General features: G+C 50.4%; 1 protein-coding gene across 1 annotated transcript in view; it reads right to left on the minus strand.

Annotated features, from left to right (window-relative positions):
* The window catches only part of LOC146868801 (uncharacterized), a 40,921-nt gene extending 22,475 nt beyond the window's left edge, over nt 1-18,446 (minus strand). The window contains exons 1-2 of the mRNA XM_085616268.1: nt 18,290-18,446; nt 15,952-16,051 (exon numbers count right to left, since the gene is read on the minus strand). Of these exons, the coding sequence (XP_085472394.1) occupies nt 15,952-16,051; nt 18,290-18,333 (144 nt within the window). The 5' untranslated portion in view covers nt 18,334-18,446. The remainder of the gene's footprint in view (nt 1-15,951; nt 16,052-18,289) is intronic.
* Between the last annotated feature and the right edge of the window lie 269 nt (nt 18,447-18,715).

Genomic DNA, 18,715 nt, shown 5'->3' on the forward strand with positions numbered 1-18,715 from the left:
ATACGCATCTTTTAGGTCCAGTGTGGCTAGGAAGTCTCCCTGACTGAGTAGCGGGAGAACCTGCTGTAGGGTGAGCATATGGAAATGCTCTGAGAGAATGTATCGGTTGAGGGGTCTCAGGTCTAGTATAGGTCTGAGCGACCCGTAATTTTTTGGGATTAAGAAGTACAGAGAGTACACCCCTGTCCCCTGCTGGTGGACGGGCACGACTTCTATTGCACCTTTTTGCAGCATACTTAGCACTTCCTGCTGCAATAATGCCAAGTGCTCTACGGACATAGGACGGTGCTTTGGCGGTATGTTGGGTGGAGTGGACGTTAATTCGAGACAGTAACCATGCTGGATAATGTCCCTGACCCACCTGTCTGTGGTGATGGTTTTCCACGCTGACAGGAACCGTTGGAGTCTCCCCCCCCGACAGGTGTTATGTGGTCGGGGGGCAGGGAGAGGGCGTCACGGTTTGTTTTTGGGGGAGGACCTGGGGTTGCCGTAACCACATCCTCTGCCCTTGGTGCTGGAGCCACGATATCCACCTCTGTTGGTTTTATCATAGGTACTTTGTGTGCCTCCTTTAGTGTACCGCTGCTGTGACCCCTGACCTCTAGCTGCTCCTCTATTCCCAGGGCGGCGAAAGGAGCCACTACGAAACTGCTGCGTCTCCAGAGCCCCCATTGATTTCGCAGTGTCAGTGTCTTTTTTAATTTTCTCGAGGGTAGTGTCAACTTCAGGGCCAAATAAATAGTCCGGGTTGACCGGTTGATTTAGGATATTGTTCTGAATCTCCGGATTGAAGCCTGAGATTCTCAACCATGCATGCCGTCTCAACATGACGCTTGTGTTGATTGCCCTCGCCGCTGTGTCGGCTGCATCCAGTGCGCACTTGATGGATGCATTGGTAAGGAGTTGTCCCTCTCTGATGAGGAGCTCCGCTGCCTCTTTATATTCATCTGGCAAATGTTGGAGTAGGGATTCTAGTGTGTCGTAGTGGGACCTATCATAACGGGCCAGGAGCGCCTGTGTGTTGGCAATGCGCCAGATGTTCGCTGCAATCCGTTTGCCTGAGGTCTCCAGCACTTTGGACTCCTTGTCTGGGGGAGGAGCATCACCTGTTGTTTGTGAGTGGGCTCTCTTGCGAACATTAGCAACCACCATGGAGTCCAAAGGTAACTGACCCCTAATGTACATAGGGTCTCCGGGTGCAGGCTTGTATTTTTTTTCAATCCTGGGGTTTAGCACCCGTGCCCTGGTTGTTTCTTTAAAAATGTCTTTTGCAGGTTTGAGAACTCCTTTTAACATGGGCAGAGTCTTGACAGTTCTTTCGGAAGAGGCGAAAGTGTCCACCAAGAAGTCTTCTTCGACAGTGTCAGAATGGAGTTCTACTCCATGATTGGCAGCAGCCCGTTCTATGAGGGCATTAAAGGCAGCAGTGTCCTCTGTGGGAGATGTCTTTATGTTATAAAGCTGCGTGTCATGGGTATCTGGTGCGGTACCCTGGTCTGTGGGGTCATCCCATGCCTGATCTGGGTCTTGCAGGTAATCATCAGGATCGATATCCCCAGGGTAGGTGGTATCATCCCCTACATAGTCCTCTACTGCGTCTGCCTCTGAAGGCGTAGGAGAAAAGGACGGTGGATCCTGATGGAAGGGTTGAAAGTGTTCATGAAGCACTGGCTCCGACCCTGCCTCATCGTAGTTTCCTACCTCTTCGACGACTTCTTCTCTCTGAAAGATTACCTCATCGTCGTCTTCCGATCGGGAATCGTGTTCGGAAGCGGGGCTGGGGTCTACGTCTTCCACGCTCTCGGCGTCCTCGTCTTCGGTGCTAAAGATGTTGGCCGGGGCAGGCGCCGATTGCTGCGCCTCCAATCTCGCTGCCCGTCGATTCCGGAGAGTCTTCTTCGAGCGGAATCCGGCACAGGCCACACATTTCGACTCATCGTGATCCGGTGAGAGACATTTGTTGCATACCGGGTGGACGTCGATGTGTGGGTATTTCGCGTGGCATAAAGGACACCTCTTGAATGGAGTCCTCGATTCCATCGTCGATCGAAGTTTGATGTTCGGACCAAGCGGATCCGAAAAGCTGGAAGAAGGTGCTAAAGCACTAAAGAAACTAGTCGATACCGAACGGGAACAGTACTGACGATAACTAAAGGCCTTTTGGCCTTAAACTGAATTTTCCTAACTTGAGCTAAGATAAGCACATCCGAACCCAATGGCGGAAAAAAACAATCTAAGGATGGAGAGGATGCCCATGCGCACTGTGGTCCAGGGGAGGAGTCACCTATCTCGTGATACTTCGAAGACTCTTCCAGGACAACAATGTGCAATCATCCGGACCCAACACTAGGCGGCGATCTATGCACAGATATGAATTCAGCAGCCCACATGCCTCGAACTTACAAGTCTCTCTGAAGTTCAGGAAGGAGGTAAAGACTTGGCATTTCCTGAACTAAAGATGCAGACTCAATCTGGTGTCCTGCCACCGCAAAACCGAAAAACATACTCCGCTCAAGAGAGCTCCAAGATGGGCACAGGAATGGAGTCACTTCCCAAAGAAAGGAGCAAGAACTACTGCCGTTCACTTCAATAAGTGCAGGAAATATATTAGACTTGGCCCGCGTTACGAATATTCTGGTTTCTCGTGCAAGGACATAGGAGAGCCAGAACTGGGACCAAATGATATTGGGTTCTTTTTCATATGATTTTCCATAATTCCAGAGAGAAAACAGCTGACATTGTCCTCCTGCTCAGAACATGCTGAAAGTGTCATTGGGAGGGAGGGGAGGAGTGGGTGTGAGATAATCCAGACTTCAGCCTGTCTGACAGAGCAATGTCTGCTCCCTCCTTACAGGTGGGTGGGGGTTGTGCTGCTGACCACAGCTTCTACCCCAGCTGCCTGGAGAAGGTCCAACTGTCTCCAGGACTAGAATTCATGTGTGTGGAGTTTGTGGACATGATAATTATAGCCCAAAGACACTTGGAATTGCAGGTAGTAGAATTTCACAAAGAGTTCTCGTTCAAGGTGAAATTCTGCCTCCTGTGATGAGGGTCTACTTCTCCCATTTGTCCCAATAGAGCAATGTTGTCACTGCTTGTAACCAGTGCAGTCTGAATGTCACTTCCCTGCCCCTAGAGTGGACCCAAAACCATATGCTCTCTATTTTAAGCCCTTTTTCAGATCTGTGACCCAAGAAAGCATACAACCACTAGTCTGGTAATTCCCACATAAAGTTATGCTAAAATTATTTTTTAAGCGCACATACACCAGTTGGTTTCTTGGCGCTAGTATAGGAGTCGTTGAGCCCCAATAGATCTATTCGTAAGCCTGGAAAAAGAGCCATGTCTTAAGAATTCTCCTGAATACAGGGAAGTCTGTGCAGGATCTGATTTCATAGGGAAGAGCATTCCAGAAGTGTGGAGCCAACACTGTGAAGCTGCTGCTGCCTAGTCTCTTCCGTTTATAAGGAGGAATGACCAGTAAATTCAAGTGGGCAGATCTCAGATTGCGTGTGGGTACATGTCTCCTAATAAGATTAGAGGCTAATTTTGGGCCCACATTCTGTGAGGATTTAAGGATGAGGCACCCAATTTTAAAGGCACAGTGTTGTGGTATTGGGAGCCAGTGGAGCTGCCACATAAGGGGGGTGGCATGTTGCCATCTTGGCTGCTGGAAGATTAGTCTGGCAGCCTGGTTCTGCACCAGCTGTAGTTTCCTAACTAGATACACAGGTGACCCGAGATATAAAGAGTTTACGTAGTCTAGGTGAGAGATGACCAGAGCCCGGACAACCTGCACCAGTGCATCTCTAGTAAGGAATCTACCAATTTTCCTAATCTTCCTTAACTGAAAGAATCCGGTAGAGACTGCTGTTCTGATCTGGGACTTCATAGATAAATCATTGTTTATTGTGACCCCGAGGCTCTTGGTTGAAGGAGATGCAACTGGTGCACAGCCCAGCTCCATAGGCCAAAAGTGTGAGCTCCAGGGGTTCTGAAAGCCGCCAGTCAAGATCAGTTCGGTTTTGTCCGGGTTTAACTTCAGATGGTTGCTATTCATCCAGTTACTGATTTACAGCAAGGTAGCCTGGAAGTCAGAGATCGACTTGGTGTGTTATTGATGGTGAATATAAGTTGTGGGTCATCTGCATAGTTAAAGGTGTTCACCTTCCGCTCTCTTAGGGATCGGGTCAAAGAGAATATATATAAGTTAAACTAATGCGGAGATAATGTGTGTAGGAAGGTGGATATCTGACTATGGTTACCCCCAAATTTTTGCCTAGTGTCTAGCTGGTTTTTCGAATTAGTTGGCCTGAGATCCTGCCATTCAGGCTCTCAGGCTATCTGCTCTCTCTGTAAAATGGACTCCATGTACCCTAGGTACATACCCAATTGGTTGGATCACCCTGTGAGCCCCTGTACCAGTGTACACTAGGTACCCAGGGCATTGGTGTATCTAAGGCCTGCCAGGGGCTGAAGCATGTATTATGCCACCACAGGCTTGGCCTAACAATTTGACACAACTGGCTGATCACTCAGCTGGGGTAAGTTGGTGTAATCACCTCTTACTTAGGTGTAGTATACCTATACCTAACCTTAAATGGTACACATGTTAACCTATAAGTCACTCCTATGGCAGGCCTTAACAATCCTGAAGGCAGAGTGCTTGGTTCCATGTGAGATGGTGCTCTGGCATGAGCTGAGCCTGTCTGCAGTGGTCAGAACAACTTCCTTCTACTGTTTCCAGATATCGTCATACCATATACTCTTAAGTGCATTATGAACCTCGCGGTTAAATGCTATCTTTGGTTTGGCTTTATCAAAACATGTCGAGTAAGGTGTCATACGAATTGGAATACTAACCCCTCGCCAATTCTGGCGACGGGGTTAGCATTCCACCCTTCTAAAGGGACACGACATGTACAGTACCTGAAACCCGGGTAAAATCAGACATAGCCTCCGCTCCACAAAATGGATGCTGCCACCACAGACACAAGTCTGCCCTCCTGCTGCTGGGAGTCCTTCCAGCTTGGGAGGTGTGGACAAAGGGTTTCCTGCCAGGGGAGGTGCATGCACCACCCCAGACAGGATTTTGTGTATTGGTCAGGTAGGGCTTGAAAGAAACCAGACATGCCTGTGGCTCACAAGGAGCCTCGGTGCATATGCCAGTTCAAACCGGTCCTGGGGCACACCAGTCCCAGGCCTGGGGCGAGCTGGACAAAGGATTGGGGGTGTAACCACCCCCCTTCCTGGTCCCACCCATAGGGAGGGACCTAGCAGGTAGTCCGGCCCCTAGAATCCGCTTAAAGGTAGGAGCTGTGTCCTAAGACTTCAGACATCCTGGAATCAACTTGAAACTAAGAAGAAGACGGGAACTTCGACATTCTGCTGCACAGAAGACTGAAGGAAATCTCCCCTGTGGTCAGGGAGTGACCACCTTGCTAACGCAAGCACCATCCAGCGAATCAACGTCTGCTTTGCCGCCGCCTCCCGCCGGAGCCCGAGCCCAGAGACTGACAAGACCTGGACCTCCAGACCTCTCACCGCCCGATCCACAGTCCCTGAAAAGAGGAGACCCGTGGAGGCACCGAGACACGTGGAGCCAGCCATCTTGAAACGACCACGACAAGCTGACAAGTGCAACAACCGAGGCTCCCTCCAAGTTGTGCTTTGGGATCTGAGAAGCCCAACCCTCGAGCAGCATCTGCACCAAAGGTGAGCCCTCCAGCATCTCCACGATCTGCGTGGGGCCCTTCTGCATTTTGCCACTCGACGCGCCTAACCGGTTGCTGGCCCGCTGGCTAGTAGCCATCTTGGCGACGAACTTTACGAAATACACCGCTGGTCTGGTTGCACCAGACTGGCCCTTGCTCCCCTCCAAAGGAGCAGTCCTTCTGACCTTGCTGGTCAGAACCATCAGCTTATTTCATCTCCTACAACAATTGCTTTTGCCAAGGCTTGTTTGCTTCGATCAAGTCGCCGACACCGCCGACAGCGAGAGCCTGCGTGGGACAGCTCGTGAACCGACTCCTGAACGTCGTCGACCTCCAGGGACCACGTGGCTGCAGAGACAAGCTACACCTTTCTTCCTGTTTGCACCCGACATTGCCTGGTACCCACCTGGTGCCACGCTGGTCACTGGCTAGTGACTGTGAACACTGTCCCCTCTGCTTATAGGTCTTCAACATCTCCGATCCACTCTTGGATCCACCGCATCTCTCCCGGACCGACCGCCTGCAGCATCTTTGTCTTCAGGCTCCACGGAACAGATAGAAGAAACCCGACGCACTTCGAGGCCTATGCACCCGCTTCCTGTGGGTGAGGTAAAGCTGGCACTCCTGTGCCCAAGTGTAGTATTACATCTCTAGTGCCTGTGTTCCAAATCTTGAGTTCCTAGTCCATCCGGAAGATCCTCTTTGCAGTAACTTTGTACTTTTTACGCACCCATTGAAACCTATGGGAGCACGCGTGTGACTATTTGCTCTGCACACGCCACCCGTGGACCTCCTGGTCACTAACTGAAGTTAGCTCCTCGTAGGCCCAGCGATTCTAGAGGCCCTAGGCCTTTTCCCTTTTCTGTTCGTGGTACTTATACCACTATTTTAGTATATGGTTTGAGTGGCCACCAGGGCCTATCCATATAAAGTGCAACTTCTGTGTATTCTATTGTAATCTTGTTTGACGATTTGTGCTCCTGTGCTCATAAAGAGACTAGGGGTTACTTTGAGAAATAAATACATATATATTTTGAATATATATCGGTGTGGTGTCCTTTCATTGGTATAAAAGGGGGTTGCATTTGGTAAAACAGCTGGCTTAACACGCTTCACGAGTTTAGCCTCAAAGATTGCTTAGCCTACGCTACCACTAGGGCAGCTAGTCCGAAAAGGTTGACTTACAACCACACCATAAGGGTTGCTTGGCATGGTACAAGGTGATCACTTTAACTAGTGAGCATCATATACCAGGCCAACTTCTCACATTGGTGAGCAGCGGTTGGATTTGAGCTTGCTGTGTTTTACCATTGTAATCTCTTGGTTACCAATTGAAAGATCACATAGGTACCTGTAGGTACATATAAAACAAGATTAGATATACATAAGTTCTACTGAACTTAGTTGTTGTAGAGCAAAGGGAGTAGCACACCCTGACTACAACTACTAGATAGGTTTAGTAGGTAAACCCAAGTGTAGGTAGATTGCAACACATCCACCCACACTTAAGAGCAATGGCTGGGGCAGAGGGGTCCACCGTACCCATCTCTGTTGAGAGTGACCCCCAGAGGGCACCATCCATCTTTGCTACCCTTAATCAGAATGAGCTCAGGCATTTGGCAACTCTTAGAGGCCTTAAACAGCCCAAGAACCCTACCTCTGCTGAGCTCAGAGAACTCTTGCAAAATGATGAAAATCAGAGAGAGCTCAAGAAAGCTTCCCAGTTAGCCCCCTTAGGGTCAGGAACAGGAGGCCCCCCTTCTGAAGATGCTACAGAGGTACCCAGTTCCAATAGTCACCCCTTAGATGGCAATAATACCACAGAGGATGAGAGTGATAAAGGTACTGATACAGAGAGTAGTGATGATGAAGGGAGAACTAGCCCAGTGCCAAGTGTTATACTTGGCCCAGCTAAACTAAGGCTATTGGGGACTGACAATGGGATCATCCCATTGGATCTCCCCAGTGGACTTAACCAGGGGCTTGGGAGGCAAAGGAATCGTTCAGGTGACTCTAATGCTTCTCATGCCTCTAGAGGCTCTCAAGGTCACTCCAGGAAAAGGATGACCACCCCTCAGAGGAGGGAACATGAGGCCAGAATGCAGGAAGCCCAGCTGAGGATCAGGAAGCAGGAGCTAGAAGTAGCCCTGATGGAAGAAAAACTGAGGAAGGCTAGGCAACCTAGGGAGAGTCGGTCTATACCCACTGGTGGCAGCATTGTCCCTAAGGACAAAGATAGGGTCTTTGATAATAGGAACCTGTCTAAGGTTGTGCCCCCTACAAAAGTGGGGATGACATCCACAAATGGATGACTGCTCTTGAGAGAGCCTGCAAAGTACAGCAGGTTCCTGAAGACCAGTGGGCAGCAATCCTCTGGCTCTCCTTTGAAGGAAGAGGCAGAGACAGACTCCTCACTGTTAGGGAGGAGGATGTCAGAAACTACAGAGTCCTGAAGAGTGTCCTAGTTGATGGGTTAGGCTTAACCACTGAACAATACAGGTTAATGTTCAGAGACACCCAGAAGACACAGACTCAGGACTGGTCTGAATATGTTGAATGTGCCACTAAGGCTTTGGAGGGTTGGTTGCTGGGAAGTAAGGTATCTGATTATACAGGATTGTACAATTTGATGATGAGAGAACAGATTTTAAGTAACTGTCAAAACCAGCTCCTCCATCAACACCTGGTAGACTCAGATTTGACCTCTCCCCAAGAATTGGGAAAGAGGGCAGATAAATGGGTCAGGACCAGGATCAGGCCTAAGAATCAGGGTGGTGACCAAAAGAAAGATACCACCAAACCTCAAGAGAAGGGTGGGGATAAAGCAAAAGAAAAATCTTCCTCAGGGCCCCAAAACTCCACACAGGGTGGTGGGTCCCAAGCTCCCTCCTCTACCACAGGTAAAAAGCCTTACTGCCATGAGTGTAAAACTCCTGGGCATTGGAAAACTGACAGCAGTTGCCCAAGGGCTAACAACAAAACTGTTCCTCCAATTACTCCTGTCACACCACCTATTACTGTCAGCAGTAATCCCCCAGGTGGTGGGAGTGCCCCCAGAAATCTGGGTGGGTTCACTTGGGGAACACAGGGGGACCCTGGCTTAGCCAATTCCCCTACAGCAACTACTCTTGTCTGTGATGGTGGCATGGGGTTTGCCAACTTCACTGCCTGTCCCAACACGTTGGGTAGGTACAGACAGGAGCCCTACATCAATGGTACCAAAGCTGAGGCCTACAGAGACACTGGAGCTAGCATCACAATGGTGGCCCATTGGCTAGTTCCCTCTGAGCAGCTTTTGCCTGGTTTCTCCTACCAGGTGACTAACATTGATGGCAAACAGAACAGTCATCCCATGGCAGAGGTATGTCTCGGCTGGGGAGGGGTCACTGGCCCTAAAAGGGTGGCAGTGTCCCCAACCTTGCCTGTGGACTGCTTACTAGGGAATGACTTAGAACTCTCAGCCTGGGCTGGAGTTGAACAAGACACCCATTCTAAAATGGTAGGCCTTTCACAAAAGGGTAGTGGGGTTGTGCCATTCACAACCCCTGTCCAAATAGATCTCCTCCCTGGAAAGGTTGGAAGGGCAGTGGTAGCCACAGCCCAGGCACAGACAGACTTCCCTGTAGAGACTGGCAGAGCTGTGACAGTCACAGCTCAAACACAAACTGAGTGCCCCCCTGAAAAGGTTGGCAAGGCTGTAATGGTCTCAGCCTATACTCAGACTGACATAGGTGTAGTGAAGCCTGAAACTATGGATCACTCCACACAAACAGAGAGTAGTGGGGAGGAAGAAAAGTCTCCCTCTCCCCAGACATTAGGAAAAAGTCGGCCTCCTCAGGGAGCTGACCTCACCCCTTGTGAAGGAACTGCCCCAGAGGTAGCCAGGCCTGGCCTGGCAGAGCCTCTGATGTCAGTGGCCCCTTCCAAGGTGGGACCCAGTCTGGTGCAGGTAGCCTGCCTCTCTCTACCCTGCCTCAGTCAGCCCAGGGCTGCAGAGGTCAGGGAGGCCAGTGGACCCCCAGAGGGCCCCTGTCCACAAGAACCCCCCCATCAAAAGAATGAGGATTGCCTGGCTAGTAGTCCTAGCCAGGTGATGGGTAAAAATATTCCTGAGGGATCTCCTTTACAGGTAGTTAGGGACCTCCCCCAGAGGGATTCTGTTGGGCACAGGCAAACATGGGACCTTAGGACCCCAGACCTGACCTGTCCCTCCAGTAAGCCCACAAAAGGGACCCAGCCTCCAGCTTTAGGTAGCCAGAGGCTGACCCTGAGAGCACAGTGCAACTCAGTTAAGGAAAGAAAGGCATCCATGGTGGAGGATGATTGGAGGAAGCTGAGGCCTCACTTTGAGGACACTCACTTCAGTACTCCATCTAGACACCAGCCTTTTACTTTGCCAAGACACACCAAAGGTAGAGATTCCCTATGGTGGAGACCCTCTGATACCCTTAGGGTGAGGGATTGCTTAGTGGACCATGAGACAGGGGGTAACCATGCCAGTGCTGGTTCCTCCTTATATGGCCACTTGGGCAATATAGGCTTACCTGGTCAAGGTCAGCCTTATCTCCCTTCGTTTGGGGGGGGTTGTGTAGGAAGGTGGATATCTGACTATGGTTACCCCCAAATTTTTGCCTAGTGTCTAGCTGGTTTTTCGAATTAGTTGGCCTGAGATCCTGCCATTCAGGCTCTCAGGCTATCTGCTCTCTCTGTAAAATTGACTCCATGTACCCTAGGTACATACCCAAGTGGTTGGATCACCCTGTGAGCCCCTGTACCAGTGTACACTAGGTACCCAGGGCATTGGTGTATCTAAGGCCTGCCAGGGGCTGAAGCATGTATTATGCCACCCCAGGCTTGGCCTAACAATTTGACACAACTGGCTGATCACTCAGCTGGGGTAAGTTGGTGTAATCACCTCTTACTTAGGTGTAGTATACCTATACCTAACCTTAAATGGTACACATGTTAACCTATAAGTCACTCCTATGGCAGGCCTTAACAATCCTGAAGGCAGAGTGCTTGGTTCCATGTGAGATGGTGCTCTGGCATGAGCTGAGCCTGTCTGCAGTGGTCGGAACAACTTCCTTCTACTGTTTCCAGATATCGTCATACCATATACTCTTAAGTGCATTATGAACCTCGCGGTTAAATGCTATCTTTGGTTTGGCTTTATCAAAACATGTCGAGTAAGGTGTCATACGAATTGGAATACTAACCCCTCGCCAATTCTGGCGACGGGGTTAGCATTCCACCCTTCTAGAGGGACACGACATGTACAGTACCTGAAACCCGGGTAAAATCAGACATAGCCTCAGCTCCACAAAATGGATGCTGCCACCACAGACACAAGTCTGCCCTCCTGCTGCTGGGAGTCCTTCCAGCTTGGGAGGTGTGGACAAAGGGTTTCATGCCAGGGGAGGTGCATGCACCACCCCAGACAGGATTTTGTGTATTGGTCAGGTAGGGCTTGAAAGAAACCAGACATGCCTGTGGCTCACAAGGAGCCTCGGTGCATATGCCAGTTCAAACCGGTCCTGGGGCACACCAGTCCCGGGCCTGGGGCGAGCTGGACAAAGGATTGGGGGTGTAACCACCCCCCTTCCTGGTCCCACCCATAGGGAGGGACCTAGCAGGTAGTCCGGCCCCTAGAATCCGCTTAAAGGTAGGAGCTGTGTCCTAAGACTTCAGACATCCTGGAATCAACTTGAAACTAAGAAGAAGACGGGAACTTCGACATTCTGCTGCACAGAAGACTGAAGGAAATCTCCCCTGTGGTCAGGGAGTGACCACCTTGCTAACGCAAGCACCATCCAGCGAATCAACGTCTGCTTTGCCGCCGCCTCCCGCCGGAGCCCGAGCCCAGAGACTGACAAGACCTGGACCTCCAGACCTCTCACCGCCCGATCCACAGTCCCTGAAAAGAGGAGACCCGTGGAGGCACCGAGACACGTAGAGCCAGCCATCTTGAAACGACCACGACAAGCTGACAAGTGCAACAACCGAGGCTCCCTCCAAGTTGTGCTTTGGGATCTGAGAAGCCCAACCCTCGAGCAGCATCTGCACCAAAGGTGAGCCCTCCAGCATCTCCACGATCTGCGTGGGGCCCTTCTGCATTTTGCCACTCGACGCGCCTAACCGGTTGCTGGCCCGCTGGCTAGTAGCCATCTTGGCGACGAACTTTACGAAATACACCGCTGGTCTGGTTGCACCAGACTGGCCCTTGCTCCCCTCCAAAGGAGCAGTCCTTCTGACCTTGCTGGTCAGAACCATCAGCTTATTTCATCTCCTACAACAATTGCTTTTGCCAAGGCTTGTTTGCTTCGATCAAGTCGCCGACACCGCCGACAGCGAGAGCCTGCGTGGGACAGCTCGTGAACCGACTCCTGAACGTCGTCGACCTCCAGGGACCACGTGGCTGCAGAGACAAGCTACACCTTTCTTCCTGTTTGCACCCGACATTGCCTGGTACCCACCTGGTGCCACGCTGGTCACTGGCTAGTGACTGTGAACACTGTCCTCTCTGCTTATAGGTCTTCAACATCTCCGATCCACTCTTGGATCCACCGCATCTCTCCCGGACCGACCGCCTGCAGCATCTTTGTCTTCAGGCTCCACGGAACAGATAGAAGAAACCCGACGCACTTCGAGGCCTATGCACCCGCTTCCTGTGGGTGAGGTAAAGCTGGCACTCCTGTGCCCAAGTGCAGTATTACATCTCTAGTGCCTGTGTTCCAAATCTTGAGTTCCTAGTCCATCCGGAAGATCCTCTTTGCAGTAACTTTGTACTTTTTACGCACCCATTGAAACCTATGGGAGCACGCGTGTGACTATTTGCTCTGCACACGCCACCCGTGGACCTCCTGGTCACTAACTGAAGTTAGCTCCTCGTAGGCCCAGCGATTCTAGAGGCCCTAGGCCTTTTCCCTTTTCTGTTCGTGGTACTTATACCACTATTTTAGTATATGGTTTGAGTGGCCACCAGGGCCTATCCATATAAAGTGCAACTTCTGTGTATTCTATTGTAATCTTGTTTGACGATTTGTGCTCCTGTGCTCATAAAGAGACTAGGGGTTACTTTGAGAAATAAATACATATATATTTTGAATATATATCTGTTTGGTGTCCTTTCATTGGTATAAAAGGGGGTTGCATTTGGTAAAACAGCTGGCTTAACACGCTTCACGAGTTTAGCCTCAAAGACTGCTTAGCCTACGCTACCACTAGGGCAGCTAGTCCGAAAAGGTTGACTTACAACCACAGCATAAGGGTTGCTTGGCATGGTACAAGGTGATCACTTTAACTAGTGAGCATCATATACCAGGCCAACTTCTCACAATGATGATCATTGAGGCTCTCCACAGTTGGTCTTGACGAAAGGAGCGGTAAAGTGAGACAGACAAACAGATTGAGACCGGTCCTCCAGAAAGGATGTGACCCAGTCAAGGGCAGGACCCTGGAGTCCTGCATTTCTGACTGGATCCACCAGAATTCCATGGTTGATCGTGTCAAAAGCCGCGGAAAGATCTAGTAGCACCAGGGCCTGAGGGGTGCCCTTATCAGCTTCCTTTCTTAATTTGTCAAATACTGACCGAATGACCATCTCCGTAGAGTGAGATGGACGAAATCCCACTTGATGGGGGTTAAGGAACTGAGATTGTTTGATGAGTGAACATAAGCATTTCGCTACATGGGATTCCAGTATTTTAGTCCGATAAGGAGGCAGCGATATGGGACGATAATTAAGTACGGCCAAGGGCTCTGGCCAAGGGTTCTGACCAAGGTGTTTTTTTAGAAGGGGGACTACGGTAGCTTTTTTAAAGGCTCTGGGGACACGACTCTGCTTCAGTGATTCATTCAGAAGACAGAGAGCAGGGGCGGGGTTTGCAGTGAACTCTTCCTTAAGGATGTGTGATGGACAGCTGTCTGTGGGGGGGGGGGACCAGATTTAACCCTGCCCAGGAGTTCCAGGAAGCCTTCACTGCTAATCAGTGGGAATTGATGTAAAGAGGCTGGGTTCCTCGAGGCAGTAGGCAAGGCCTCACATGCAGGACTTGCGTTGATGCTGGATTTGATTTTAGCAATTTTGTCAATGAAGAAGATGTTCAGTGAGTTGCAGAGTGACTGGGATGGTTCTGGTTTGATTGTGACTCTATCAGCGTTGGACAGTTCATTGACAATTGAAAATATGTCTTTTGATTTGCTAGTAGAATTCATAATCTTTGCAGAGAAGTAACTGGCCTTCGGGGTTTGGATCACTTTCTTATAATCCTTTAGTTGAGCTAGGTAGGAGACTTTCTTATCGGGGGAGTAGTTCCGTCTCCACCTTCTTTCTAATTGGCTCAAGGCCAAGGATTTTTAGGTCGTCAGAGAACCATCTCTGTGCCTCATGGTGCCTTGCAACTCTAATTAACGTGAAAGGGGCATATTTATTACTAGCTGCAGTTAGCCAGTCTGTCATAGCTTCTGCACTCAGGTCGAGGTCAACAGATGACGGATCAATGGAAGCCGTGTCTGTCGATAATTTGCAAAAAGCATTAATGTTGACATTGTTCCATTTCCTTGCCTTCAAGCCTCCTTTGGCTGAGGGTTCGCTTGTGATTACGTTACTAATCACGAATTATATTAACCCCTTCGATGCTGCGCAGATTCCGCCGCTGTGCTGACGGAATCTTGCGCGGGCGTGGTCATGACGGAATGGTTCCGTCATGAGCACAGCTCAACCGTGGGTCATGACGGAACCATTCCGTCATGAGCACCGAAGGGGTTAAGAAATGGCCAGACCAAGTGCATGGGGACACTGTCAACTCGTAGATTACAAGATTGGATGTCCAGATTTGGTCTAAGATATGTTCCTTAATATGTGTAGGGGAGGTTACATGCTGAATGCAATTCAGCCCGTTAAGTAGATCTGATATTTCGTCAGAATGTGCGCCGCCCTCCATGTCATTGGCCCAATAATTAAAATCGCCAATGAGCAAGATTTTTGCATGATTAATAGTTAAATGGGCCATGTGTTCACCCAGTTTTTGAGGAAAGAGCAGCATACTCGGTGGGGGGGGGGGTGTCATAGAGCAGTACGCAGACTAAAGGTGCCGAGGCCAAACCTAGTTCGATGACTAGACCATCTATTAAAGATATGTCTAAGGTGGTAAGTCTAGTAAAGTTAAGATCTTTACAGATTATAGAGGCTACCCCACCACCTTTTTTGGGAGAGCAGTCAAGATGTCTGGGGTTGATTCTGGGGTAAGCCAGGTTTCGGTTAGTAGGAGAATGACAGGCTTTGTAGAGTGTAGAAGGTGAAAAATATACAGTTTGTGTTTTACTAGGGAGTGTGTGTTTTAATACGTGATATTTAAGTGTGTGAGTGTCCTAGCAGGGGAGCAATTATCAAATTCAGGAAAAGCGTCCCTAAGATTCATGATATTTAAATTAATCAGTTTGTCTCCCGTATGAGGATTTAAAGGAAGCTTTGTGGAGTGGAGTTGCTTGAGTTCCCGGGAGGTATAGATCAAGATAACACCAAAATGCACATATATGTAACTGCAAATATAGCACACTTCCAATCATGTGCAGCCTACGATGCGGCATGCAAGCTGTGAGCTAATTCTCTTCGATGCCTCTCTGGGGTCTGAAGCTTTATACAAATGCAATTACAGTTACGAACCACATCAAAATCACACACTCGCATATACCATCACACCGATCCGAACGCACAGCATTTCACACACTCACATACCATCACATTTTTCATGCTTCGATGTTGGAGCACGTACTAATAAAAGTGTACCATTCTCATCCTAGAATGCACCATGATGTTGGCTAAAAGCAAGGATGGTCTAGTTTTGTGAAGGAACCTTGTATTGATGACATAACACAATACATTTTCTTTATTGTGTAGGGAAATCTTTTCTTGCACCTACTGCCCAATGCTGTATCTTTCTTGTGTGTTAATGAACAAACCTTTTTACTATACAAACTTAACACAACTAATCTACAGGGGAAAAAGGAAGCACATATTCCTAATCTTCAACTATTTAACTATCCTCTTGGGTTCTCAAGTAGCGTGTTACCACAAAGTGCTTCAATGGCTTGCCAGGGGTAGTAAGTGCTATATAAATACAATTTACAATTACAAAAGCAGGAGCAATTGTCTCTGCCAGTGCTACCCACCCCCCCCCTCTACAAGAGTTTGCACAGCAGCCAGAAGGCTCGTCAGAGTGGCCGGTCCAGCTCTTACCAGCTTCCTGTGGACGAGTCGGTAGGCCTTGCGTCGCCTGCTCTTGTCGGACTTCATCTTTGCAGCTTTCTCCAGGACTGGTGCAACCCACGAGGGAAGCCTGTACCAAAACCAGAGGAAAGTCTGAACAGGTTTGACAGGTATCATGCTAATCGGGCTGCGATTGGTGGGTATGCCTGTCACAGAGCCCCCTTCTTGTTCCTGTGTACACACCCTCACACCTTTCAAGTAGTTCTAACAGTCTTTGGACTAACATTATGTTGTCTATAAGTAGAGGTCCAACATTCCCAAGCCTTACTAATTGGATAAAAACTGTGGCATACTTTTTATTAAAAAACAACCGTCCCTGGGTGGTTGAGCTGCCACGGATTGAAAACGGGGAACACGCGTCTCCTCTACTGTGACGTGACGGAAGGGAGAAGCAGCTATAGCAGGAGCATGCCTTCTCTCCGGGGGCACTGCTCCTGAAAGAAATGTAAATTTGCAATTTGTTAATCAGCAAATCTAAAGGCTGCTTGGGAGCTGGTATATGCGTTCATTGAAAGAATCTGGGATGTGTCCTTTTAATGGCAAACTATGTCAAGGTTTGCACTAGCCACACTGAAGGTTTTATTAAAACACATCTTCAGAAAGCACTCCAACATTTAAACCATCTTTTAGCGACAAACTAGTTATACTGCGAGCAACCTTTCTTATACTCTGTGAAAAGCATTTTTTAAAGTAATGACTTCCATAATCACAGGACTTTCTATCAGTGGTTTGGATCTTTTAGCACTATAAATACACGTCATTATTTGCCAAGTGCACAGACCAGGATTCAGATCAGTGGCTTTCAGGTTACACCCACGAACACCTGAAGCGATCGCACTAACCAAACCAGCTATCTTACCTGAAAAATAATTTCCCTGCAAACGAAGGTAAGTTGCATTTGTTTCATTTCATGTAGGCAACACATTTAAATGCAGTTACCTCTAAGTGAACGGCCAACAAATTAGTTGCGGAATATTTTGTTCTTTTAGCCAGCCCTGACCCCACCCCCGCACTCACTCCGCCCCAACGCGTACTGACCCCGCCCCCACACTCACTGGCCCCGCCCCCGCTGACCCCGCCCTCATCGTACTCATTTCACACTTCCCACACTTGCCTTTTTGACCTTCGGCCTCTGTCTATAGGTTGAATATCTCACTAGTGCTGCCCACACGAGGGAAGCGTGCGTCACTCACACACGCACCTGTGCCCTCTGCACGCACCTTCCTGTTGAATGTGACCTGCATCAGTGCCCCCCTGCTGGCACCCACGGGTTCCGCCTCCGTAGCCAGTGAGCCTGGTTGACACGTGCTGCCACATGCCCGGCGCAGGCGCTGCAGTGCCTCCTGCGGTCTCGCCATCCTCTGCTGCGGGCACGTGTGAGCAGTGGCTCCTGTTCTCACGCGCGCAGGCCGGCCTGTGCTGCACCCCTGCTCATCAACAACCTCCTACCGTGCCAAGGGCGCGGCCAGTGCCCTCTGCTCCGCGCCCGGTCAGTGCCCTCTGCTCCACGCCCTCCTACCTGGGCCAGTGCCCGGTCAGTGTGCCCTCTGCTCCACACCCTCCTAATGTGCCCAGGGTCCGGTCAGTGCCCTCTGCTCCACGCCCTCCCCCGTGCACGGTCACTGCCCCCGGCTCTATACCACCCTACCGTGCCCAGGGTGCGGCCAGTGCCCTCTGCTCCACGCCCTCATCCTGTGCCCGGTCAGTGCCGTCTGCTCCACGCCCTCCCCCCTGTGCCCGGTCAGTGCCCTCTGCTCCACGCCCTCCTACCTGGGCCAATGCCCGGTCAGTGTGCCCTCTGCTACACACCCTCCTACCGTGCCCAGGACGCGGCCAGTGTCCTCTGCTCCACGCCCTCATCCTTTGCCCGGTCAGTGCCCTCTGTTCCACACCCTCCCCCCCTCCCCCTGTGCCCGGTCAGTGCCCTCTGCTCCACGCCCTCCTAACGTGCCCAGTGCCCTCTATGCACGCCTATGCCATGGTCAGGCATGGTATTATCTTTTACTCACAACCCCCGGTGGTGCCCAAGGCCTGGCAGTATGTTCTGCTCACAACCGCCCATTGTGCCACATGCTAGGGCAGCTTCACAACCTCCCGTGGTGCCCATGGCCTGGCAGTGCCACAGGCGGGGCGGTACCTTCTGCTCACAACCTACGGAGGTGCCAAGGCCTGGCAGTGTCTAATGTTAACACGCTCCCTTGGTGCCCAAGGCCTCAACACCTGCGCGTGTTTGCCGCTGGTAGAGTGCAACCCACCTGTGCAGCTGATAAGCCTGGGCACAGGGCACTGCCCTCAGCCATGCACCCACCTGCTCTCCTGGCAGGCCTGGTATAGGTTCTCCTTGAAGTCCATGCCGCACCGCAGATCACACACTGCGCAGACAGCAGCAGCCGGACTAGTCCCGGGGCGGGCGGGCGCTGCAGGCTCGACCCTCCCTCTGAACCCGCAGTGACCTGCGGGGCTCTGGGGCCAGGGGAGGGGCTGAGGCGGGGCCGCACTGCAGAGCCCCCTGTAACCTGGGAACACCTCGACTGCTCCATCGCGAGACGTGGGGCGACCGTGGGAAGGGTTGGGTTTAAAAGCGGGACATTTATTGTCAGGGCAATTTTGGAACTAAATTAAGGACATTTTAGAATTCAGAGGACGGCAATGGGTGTACATAATAGGCCACGCGGGAGCCACGCCCATGTTACATTGGACTATGTTCCAGAAACGGAGGCGAGGAAATGGTAAA

This window comes from Triturus cristatus, chromosome 1_2, assembly GCF_964204655.1.
Source record: "Triturus cristatus chromosome 1_2, aTriCri1.1, whole genome shotgun sequence".
Lineage (NCBI taxonomy): Eukaryota > Metazoa > Chordata > Amphibia > Caudata > Salamandridae > Triturus > Triturus cristatus.